General features: G+C 32.2%; 1 protein-coding gene across 1 annotated transcript; it reads left to right on the top strand.

Annotated features, from left to right (window-relative positions):
* The first annotated feature begins 6,718 nt into the window (after positions 1 to 6,718).
* LOC111060316 (protein SET) lies at positions 6,719 to 11,312 on the top strand. The gene has a single exon (XM_022347977.2). The coding sequence runs from the start codon at positions 6,982 to 6,984 to the stop codon at positions 7,846 to 7,848; it is 867 nt and encodes a 288-aa protein (XP_022203669.1). The 5' UTR covers positions 6,719 to 6,981; the 3' UTR covers positions 7,849 to 11,312.

Genomic DNA, 11,312 nt, shown 5'->3' with positions numbered 1-11,312 from the left:
TTGGGGGTAATTTGGTCAAGTCTTACTTGTCCAACCGCTATCAATATGTAACAATAAACTCTGATACCCAGGTAGCTGATTCAATGCCTCTCAGGGTCACAAGAGGTGTACCACAAGGATCTATTCTGGGACCTTTGCTTTTTGTGTTGTACACCAATGATCTGCAATCATCTGTCCCAGTAGGTGTTAATGTTACTCTGTATGCCGACGATACAACCCTGATGTTTAATGATAAGAGCCTCCATGAGCTTGAAATAAATGCCAACACTCTTACAAACCTCATTGTTCAATATTATAACGAGTCGTTTTTGTCAGTCAATCCAAATAAGAGTAAATATATGCAATTTGGGTTTAAAAAATATTTCTTTAAACCGGTCATTAATATTGGAGACTCAAAGGTAGAAAATGTCATAGAAGCAAATCTTCTAGGTCTGGTAATTGACAGAAGCCTTTCTTGGGATGCTCATATTGAAAAACTTGCCAGCCATATAAGTACTAATTTATTTGTCCTGCGAAACATCATACGCTATGTACCCCTAGACACGGGAAGAGTCCTATATTTTGCATTGATTTATTCACACATTTCTTATGGCATTGAACTTTGTGGAGCTACAACTTTGCAGAACATGAATAAAATATTTATTTTGCAGAAAAGGGCAATAAGATACTTAGCAGGTTTAGGCTTTAACCACACTTGCCGAGATGCATTCAGAAATCTTTCAGTTCTCACAGTTCCTTGTATTTTCATTTATAAAGTGATTATGTTAGTGGTAAAAAATATAAATAGCTTCACAACAAATTCAGATGTACACCATCATAATACCAGGCATAGAAATAATATCAGTGTTCAATATCATAGACTTTCTCTTTATAAGAAGAAGCCCAGTTATATTGGTGTGAAATTATTGAATAGGCTGCCAACTCATTTAAATCCTAGGACGCATTCCTTTAAAACAGACTTATATAGGTTCTTAGTTGATAAGAGCTACTATAGTATTGACGAATTTGTAAATGGAATGTAGTGTGTTTCAATGTTATTTATGTATGCCAATGTAATTTTAATTTATGATTTACATAATAACTTGCCGTGTGGATTATCTTTTATAAAGTTTTTGACTGTAAATCTTCCTGACGTTATTCAACTGTATGGAAATTTTCTGTATTATTGTTGAATAAAATGAATATTCTATTCTATTCTATTCTATTTATTAAAAATAAGTGACTTTATGTTACAGTTTTAATAAGGGTGAATGGATCAAATGATTTCATAGGGGAATTGAGTGGATATACCTATTAGGGGAACTTAAAGAAAGGTTAGAGTTTTAGGATTACTAGACAAATTTTCTTGGATTAATAGGAGATACTTGAAAATATTATTGTATGATTATTGACTATGTGTCACTTATTCGAGCTATTAGACTTAGGGATCAATGGAAATTTGTTTTTAGTCAATTAATATATTATAAAATGAATTACACTGTATAAGGTTAACATATGTGGTCGAAGATATTTCTACTATATATACTGTATATTTTAGGAAATAATTTTAAACCATACCTGATAATTATTGTCTTTGTCACAGTTCCTGAAGGGGAATCTCAAAGAGTTTAATAATTATTTTCTTAAGTAAAAACATTTTGTAGCAAGCCCATTGAGTCAAGAATGGACAGCCAGGGTCGGCTGTCACAGTGGAGGAGGGGGAGATGTCATGAACCACAAGGTTCACCTATGTGTCACACCCCCAAACATCAGTTCCTTCTTTAAGAAAAGAAATAATTTTTTTCCTACAGTTACCTTGAAAAGTGGCCATTGCTGCACTGATTACAGAACGCAAAGAATCACTTTTCCGCTCTAGTGCGGGAAAAATTTTTTCGCCCCACTTGGATGTAATGAGCTGGTTTTCGTGCGTCATATGGAGGCCGAAAATGACTGTTTTCTGACCAGGCCGGTAAAAGTTTTACGGCCCTAGGGCTGTAAAATAACCTTGAAGTCAGCTGATTCTGATTTGATGTGAACGTGTTTACAAAATGGTTTATGAAACGGAATCAGTTTATGCTTCTAGAGTTGAATAAGTATTCTGCAATAAGATAATATCATTTTATTTGGATGAATAGATTTATATATTATAAATTATTCAAATTCGATTTTCAGAGTAGGATAGAACTTCTAACCTAAACTTCCGAAGTCAACGACAACAAGCATTGTTGACGTTGACATTCAGATTGGCCAAATTTCAGTGCTAAAACAGCTGATCAAAAAAATTTACATTATTTGTGTTTATTATTCAAGAATCAAAACATTTATAATAAAATCATCCTATTGTCAATTGGAAGAATAAAAAGTATAAACTCAACCTCTTACATAATTGAACATAATCTTTTAGGTTATTTAGACAAATCAGAATAAAAAATTAAAATACTTTGACAATTTCCTGATATTCAGATTACCTCAGATTTGCTAGAGCTATGACCTTCCTTTGCTTTCGGAAGTGCCTAATAAACAATAAATTATTCCCATATTTATATTGTTTATTTTTCTGTGTGGCGAAAAATAACGTTCTCACCATGGGCAAAAATGTGTTTCTGGCTCTCAATCTTTTCTAGTCCTCGGCCTACGGCCTCGGACTTGAAAACCGATTTCGAGCCAGAAAAGTCTCATTTTCGGCCCTAGGTGCGAAATATACTATTCCTGCACTCCAGATTTGCAACATGGCAACGCAAAATACTTAGTAGGTTATATGGAGCAACAGTGCAGCAAAATCAAAATGAAGTTGGTAACAGTGACAGGGCTGCTATAGTGAGCAGAGGTGCAACGAAGCACAACGAGCAAATTATTAATTATACAGGGTGATTCATTATTATGGTAAAATATTTCAATACGTGATAGTAGAGGTAAAAATAAGAAAAAAAAGTTCATATAAACATATAGCCATAAACGCTTCATTAGCGAGCTATACAGGGTGAAAGATTTCGCCCGGAATTCAGTTCCTCTGGTGAAATACACCGATGCTGAATTGTTTGGCGACTAGTTTCTGAGAAACTTATGCTGGATTCATATGGAAAAATATCTGAAAAATTGAATAAAACTAGTCTGGAAGCTGTAGTGTGAGTAGTTTTTGAGAAAAAAGTTGAAATATGCAAAAAATCTAAGTAGAAAAACACAGACTTCTACGTTTGATGCCCAATAACTTTCTTTAATGACCAGTAAACAAATAATTCCTCGCAATAAAAATTGTAGAGAATTTTAATTCTGAAAAGAATGATGTAAGCTGTGTAAACTAAATTTAAATAAAAGTTGGATAAAATGTATTCTTATGTAGTACATTACACCACAAAAATTTGCTGTTTTATGAGGAGAGAACTAATAACTCATAGGTTGTAGCTGATTGCAAATAAAACATGGATTTTAATAACAGCTGTTCCAAAACAGCTGATTTATTATGTTTTGAATAAGAAAATATTTAAAAGAAATTATCAGCTGAAAATTATTTTCAGAAATATTTTAGCTCACTGTTGAACAAAAAAAAACAAACTGTAAGTTAGGCCTACTGTAACCGCTCTGTTTTTTTGTTTAATCTATTAACCAGTTATTTGTAACCATTCCACTTAGCTTTTGTGTTAAGTGTTAACTTTTTAAAAAATTGCAGGTAATTTTAGACATTATAATTAATATTCCGAATTAGCTGTCATGCATTTAATGTATGGAATGGGACACTACTGTAATAGTACTGAAGCAAGACGTTTGTATCAAGAGAACTTTCCTAACCGAGTATGTCCAAGTTCAAGGTTTTTTGCCACTATTCATCAACGTCTGTCTGAAACAGAATCTTTGATATCCAAAGAGCATATTTATGCAGGCAGACTGTTGAGTTAGAAGAACAAGTTCTTAATGAAATTTATGAACATCCAGAGAAGAGCACAAGAGAATTGTCAGTGCAGTTAAATGTCAATCTATCATTTGGAGGATACTAAAATAGCAACAATTACATCCATACCACCTCCAGAAAGTTCATACTCTATTGCCACGAGACTGTATTCCCTGTGCTGGTATTTGCCAATGGTTTTTAGTAAAACTTGTTTACCCAAACTTTTTAACAACTGTTTTATTTACCGACGAGGCACACTTTACAAGAACAGTTATCGTTAACGTCCACAACCAACATATTTGAGCAGCTGAGAATCCTCATGTCATTAATCCTAATCTTCCACAACATCAGTTTTCAGTAAACATTTGGGCAGGAATCGTAGGAGATCATCTACTTCTGTTCGAGCTTCCTCCCAGGCTCAATGGCATGATCTAGTCATGATCTCTTATACTAGTCTTTTGGTATAAGTTAAATGTTATTTAGATATGCTACTTTCATATAAAAAAAAAACTTTTTATAAAAAACCGAATATTTTATTTGCAATCAGCTACAACTTATGAGTTATTAGTTCTCTCCTCATAAAACAGCAAATTTTTGTGGTGTAATGTACAACATAAGAATACATTTTATCCAACTTTTATTTAAATTTAGTTCACACAGCTTACATCATTCTTTTCAGAATTAAACTTTCTACAATTTTTATTGCGAGGAATTATTTGTTTACTGGTCATTAAAGAAAGTTATTGGACATCAAACGTAGTCTGTGTTTTTCTACTTAGATTTTTTGCATATTTCAACTTTTTTCTCAAAAACTACTCACACTACAGCTTCCAGACTAGTTTTATTCAATTTTTCAGATATTTTTCCATATGAATCCAGCATAAGTTTCTCAAAAACTAGTCGCCAAACAATTCAGCATCGGTGTATTTCACCAGAGGAACTGAATTCCGGGCGAAATCTTTCACTCTGTATAGCTCGCTAATGAAGCGTTTATGGATATATGTTTATATGAACTTTTTTTCTTATTTTTACCTCTACTATCACGTATTGAAATATTTTACCATAATTATGAATCACCCTGTATATTATAACCAAGGACAACGAGGACTTTAGGATTTTAGGATTAAGGTTTTTATCAATAATAAAATTACACAGAAAAACATTTGATGGATTTCAGGCAATTTTACCCGTGATTACCCACTTCTCTTATTCAATGGTAACTGTAGGAAAAATTTAATGTGAAATACGTGCGCAAAGTTCCTCTGCTGCACTCAACAAACCATTCCGTAAACGTTTCTTTCGGTGCAGCAAACTGTTACTTTGCGCACTAGTTGCACAAATAACTATTTCCAACTTTAAAAACTAAAAGCTGATCAGACAGTTTTGGCTGACAGGCTAAAAACGCTGAGGAGTGGTAGAAGTGGGGCTAGCATTCTAGTCTCCCCTCCAGCCAGCTAGTGGAAAAAGCTTTCCACTTTTCTTTCTGTATAATTTCTCACACTTTTTGATCGCCTACCTCCTGAGACAGATCGAGCTGCCCCGTGGCCGGTCATCCCCATGGCAACTTAGGATGGACATCAACTGTATAACGGTATCGTTCCACATTCAATTTATTTTTCTATATTGTTTTGATTTTAGAAATTCCAAATTAATTATAAATGAATAATGTTTTTTGAACTGTCAAATAACTTGTTTAAATAAAAAACACAATAATCTGTCCAACACAATTCTGTCTAACGTTTTGAAAAATCATTGGCAACAAGTTTATTTTAATTTTTTTTAAATTGATTAAATGCTCAAAATTTCATAACCCTCCTTAATTGTTCTGTATTAGAATAGTTGTAGCATAACTAATTTTATAAAACCAAAATATGTTAAAGTTCACATTTAAATCAAACAGAAATTTCTTCTTTTAAATAAAATAAATCTGACTCCTGAAAAAAAAAGTTTTTCTATCAAATTCCAAAAAAACATCTAGTTGATAATATAAAAAAACCAACTGCTTTTGCTCTACCATCAAATGCTACGCTACACTAATTTACAGTGTTCCCGTCTGGCAACTGGTGGATTGCCTCCTTTTATCACTCTTGTTACTTGTTACTTACTTGTTACTTGTATTTGTCCTCCTGACAGTCTGAAGGCTGGGGAGTCGTCATTTCTTACCAAAGAAGTCATTTCTTACCAGTCGTCACTCTTACCAAACAGGTCACCAATCATTTATTACAAATGATGGATATCACTGTTCAATCAATTTAATGTTACATATTGTCAAATTATCCTTGCACAGAAATATCGAGCTGTTTCCATACTTGTCCTCCATGTTATTCAACTTCAACCATCACGATGAACTCTTTGATAAAATACTCACCTGCAGCTCTGCATGTACTCTACAAACATACATTACCGTAACTTTCGAAGTACTAGAGAATGTGGACAGCGAGCTCGTTCAAGCAATGGCTGTGCCACTTTTCAGTGGTGGCGGAATCTCGTGTCACCGGATAGTAAGTTATATTCCCAACATTCATTTTGATAATTTGAAAGTAGCCTTTGTAGTAGTTTTTCATAATATTTCATAATAAAAGATTATTCGTACTATCGACATACTACAATTTAAAATAGGTAATTTGTTTTATTCCTTCACTTTTTAAAAATGTCATAATCTAACTAAATGCCAGACCTAATGATTAATGCCAGTAGCATGAGAAAAATGAATTCTCAATAAAAAAGATCAATTTGAAAAATCATTACTTCACGAAAACTCAACATAAATACATTCAAAAATTTTGTTTGAACCCAAGTACCGTTTGTTTCACTTCTGAAGCTTTTATTCAGATGGCTGTGATTTGGTATCCTATTACGGCCATTTTAGTTTTACAGTATCTTGGCGCTCGGCTTCTAGAAACATAACCTTGTTTTATTGAGAATTTCTGTGGAATAATTTAAAATTTCCATTAAAATTTGTCAACTGTGATCTATGAACTTGTGTCTCCGTAAGTTTATGTTTCGGTTTTACAGTTTAAAAGTGTTCAATAACAATTTTAAAACGTCTTAGACTGTATTAGCTAGCTTCGTTTGTTTTGTGTGTGGCTTGAAGCGGTTCTCGATAATAACAACAAATGGCTACAAGCGGTAGCGGCCCTACTCCTAAGAAAGTAAAAAAATTGGATCAAAGTGGTGAAGGCGACGATTCATGCAGAGATTACGATGCTGAAACGCAAAAAGCTTTGGAGGATATTGATGCCTGTCAGAATGAGATCGACGCACTGAATGAAAAGGCAAGTGAAGATATTCTTAAAGTTGAACAGAAGTACAACAAGCTTCGTAAACCATTTTTTGAAAAGAGAAACGAAATCATCAATAGAATATCAAACTTCTGGGTTACTGCATTTGTTAATCATCCACAAATATCAGCTATTTTGGATGAGGAAGAAGAAGATTGTCTACATTACCTCTCAAAGTTGGAGGTTGAAGAGTTTGAAGACATCAAATCAGGATACAGAATAAATTTCTATTTTGACGAAAATCCTTATTTTGAAAATGATGTCATCAAGAAAGAATTTCATCTTGGATCTTCTGGTGACCCAGCTTCGCAGAGTACAACAATTCGATGGAAAGAAGGCATGAATCTAACAAAGAAAACCGACAAAAATAAAACTGGAAAAGCTCTTAGTAAGCGGTCCTTGGAACACAAAACTTTCTTCGGTTGGTTTTCTGATCATGGCGATCCTTCGGCTGATGATATTGCAGAAGTAATTAAGGACGACATGTGGCCCAACCCTCTGCAGTATTACCTGGTACCAGACAATGACGTCGAGAATGGAATCGAAGAGGATGAAGAAGATGGCAGCTTTGATGGAAACGACGAAACGGGATTGGAAGAAGTAGAAGAGGAGGAAGAAGACGATGGCGATGAAGAGCTTGGTGATGAACCCACTGGTGAGTTTGAGGGTGAATTTGAAAGTGATCCTGGTGAGGAAAATTAGAAATTCTTATCCATTTTTAAAATATTACATTATTTACAAACTGAATTTTTTTCGTATCTCATTCATTGTTGAACAATGAAGGTAAAATTTAATATTTTGATTTTCTATAAAACACAATCTAGGGAACTGTTATACCGTTAAATAGGTACATCAATTCGAATAGAAATTATTTTGTAATGATTTCTGCTTGGAAAAACAAAAGTATTGGCCTAACATGTCGGTAGGCCGACCAACATAATAAAACTGAAGTAAGATGTTTCACTTAGTTACGGTATAAGTTTGCTATCGTATTTTCTAAAAGTTCTTAGTTCACTATCTCCCTAGATCAATTACAAATTGAAGGTTTTGGTTTAGTATGATTGAGTTATGCGCGATTGACGAGTCATATTTGTTGATTATTCCTTCCAATTTGAGTTTAAATCATGTTAAATTATTTAAAAAATTCTAAAAAGTAAATTGCTTAATCAGATTTAACTCTTCTCAGCAAAATTAGTTTGTAATCCGAATATAACCTAACATATTTTTAAAAATGAACCCCAGTATATTTTTAAGAATTTTTATCATATTAGAGCCACTGTCCATGTAGAAATATATATGTCCTCATTTTTATGTTCTCAATAATTCACACTCATTGGTTACATTTTAAGAAATTGAATCATCAAAACTAATAAATGCCTATCAATAATTATTGTTCAATATTATCGTGCTTCTATCATCCAAAAAAGTACATCTTAACTTGGTACATCCGCATTATAAGTGAATCGAGTTTAAGAAAATCTTTACATATAGTCTCATTTGATTCATCTAAATTCAACTCAACTGATAGTATAAGTTAAAATGTAAAACTATCCTGGCACCAAATAACATGCCCCAATACTTCTTAGCTGAGATAGAAAATGTAACTAGACCGTAAATGATGAAATGTGAATTATGATTCATTTCCAGTCAAGGTGGTCCTTTTCTATCTTATGAATTTATCATAATATTCATCACGTATTTAATTCGTGGAGTGAACACGATTATTTTTGCTATCTTGTGGTGTAAAGGCATTTTTCATTGTTTTAATGGTATTACCTATTGTTATTTATTCAGAACTCTAAATATTTTTAAAAGTTGTATTAGAAACAGTCTGATTAAGAATTCAAAGAAACCCTTATCTGTTAATTTTGCTGAAAAGTATGATTTTAAAGATTGGATGGTTACCACATATTTTACATCACATGAATAATCTGGTTATCTTTATTCAGATGTCAAGGAACCCCCTCTCGTTTCTGTGGAAAATCAAACTTAATCAAAATATAATTTATATAAAATTATCCAAACTAGAAAGATCATAAACTGATGCATTCGACAAAAAATTAATATTGTAAAATCTTATACATACCAACATCACAGTTACATACAGCAATTCTGATTCGTTTATCAGATCAATGACTACCGTCACTGACTTCATACGAAGCTGATATTGAGTCCTAATCATCAATTTAACATTGCATTTTTGTATATAAAGTGATTGATCTTATCTTGAAGAACCAACTGTAACGTTTGTTCTTATTGTTATCATTTCATGTTTCCAAGTAAGTGTATTATGTATTGATCCTGTTTAATTTATTTGTAAAAGTAATCATATTTTGAATACAACCTGTAAATAGTGATCAATTCTCTCTCTTTTACTTGTGAGCTTTTCAAATTCGTTCACCCTGTGATCTGGCATCATGAAATTTTCATAATTGATTGTAGGCTAAGTTTTTTTAATAGTCCCTAATTTATTGTAGAAATAACGTTCTATTGAAGCTATTTTATCCTTGCGACATTTTTCTGTCACATTAGTGTGTGAGTTTCATGTCTAAACAGTGATTGTTCCATCACAAACTTGTTCCATCACTCATGCACAAGTCTTGAAATTAAATGGGCATCATCCTAAATAACAATCAATGGAAACATTAAAACAATTATTCTCATTTCACAATCTTTGATTAGCTGAATATAATTCTATAGCAGATGTGTGATGTTTAACTATTTTAAATTCCATTAAATTAGCTGAACAATCAAGCATTGAAATCTGACATTCAACTCTAATTAAGCATTAAGCATTTAGAATGCGATTCGATATATTCACAATGCAAATTCTTTTGAAATTTTTGTGCTGTGAAGATGATGTTGTAATAAATATCCATATTAAATGAAACGACTTGATGTTGTCAAAACCACTGGTTTATTAAATCTATATAATTCATAAAAAATTGATTTTGAATCGTTTTAATAAACCAGTGGTTTTGACAACATCAAGTCGTTTTGCATCATTTTTTTTTTTTTTTTGAAATTGTGCATCCATCTCGAATAATACTTTGGTGGCCCTTGCTTCACACATGAAGAAATAAGTTACTTATGTACTTTGAGTACTCCCGCTAAAAGTCAGTCTCTCTTAATACTCTTTGAACCAGCTTCACTAGTCCAGTGTGAGCCTCAAAATTGCTTGGTGCCACCCACAGGTTTTTTTAAACAATATTTAATCAAATCATACTGATAAAATATTAATAAAGTACTCATCTTTCTTTCCAAAAATTAATAGATTGAGATTACACATTAAAATGTATACGCCTATTGATGTCAATATGGATTGTGAATTTATCTTATCATATTCTTGAAATGCTTTACAGGTATATTTACTAGTTTTCAACCTACAACTGTATCAATACCTTGTAGGAAATTCTACTCTACTCCTACCTGTGACTTATTACCCATTTTGTATTAAAACTGTCTCTAGGAAATTGTAGCTTCAATATTGAACGGTCAACTTGGTTTTTAAACTCATTCATTCTGTACTCATAAAAATTGTTAATTGAACTCATTTGGCGTCAACTCATTATTATCTATATGTTCATTAATGGCTTTATTCAGACTGAAGTCTTACTGTTATCATCCATGAAATCGTTTACTTCACAGCTCTACATTAATTTAATAATTGGCTATTCATGAAAAAAAATGATTTCCATATTATTATAGATCTTAACACATTGTTTTTTATGATTAAGTGTATGGTTCTGATTGAAAATAAAAAAAATTCTGTAGCAAAACTGGAGCAAGATAAAAAATTCATAACACATTCCACTAAAACATGGCATTCAGTTAATTTCATGTTCTTGTGTAAATCAAACCTCCAAGAAGTCTCCTCTTCAACTATATGTACCTTCGATGTTCCCTCACTATAATTTATTGAATTCTTGTACCTCTGACCAGTGTATTTGAAAAATGATATTATATTTTTATTCACATAAAATGCTACGATTTGCATATTATAAGATGTGTAGCATTAGAATTTTGTATTAGAAATTAACTTTGTTTTGTTTCACAATTTAGATCTTGAAAACTGATCCTGCATTTTATATATGCTTTTATTCATATTTATGTGTAAGTGGAGATTGTAAATATGAGAGTTTAAATAAAATAAAGTTAAAAAACCA

This window comes from Nilaparvata lugens, chromosome 2 (genome assembly GCF_014356525.2).
Source record: "Nilaparvata lugens isolate BPH chromosome 2, ASM1435652v1, whole genome shotgun sequence".
In the NCBI taxonomy this organism is placed as follows: domain Eukaryota; kingdom Metazoa; phylum Arthropoda; class Insecta; order Hemiptera; family Delphacidae; genus Nilaparvata; species Nilaparvata lugens.
This window is presented reverse-complemented; position numbering and strand designations above follow the sequence as displayed.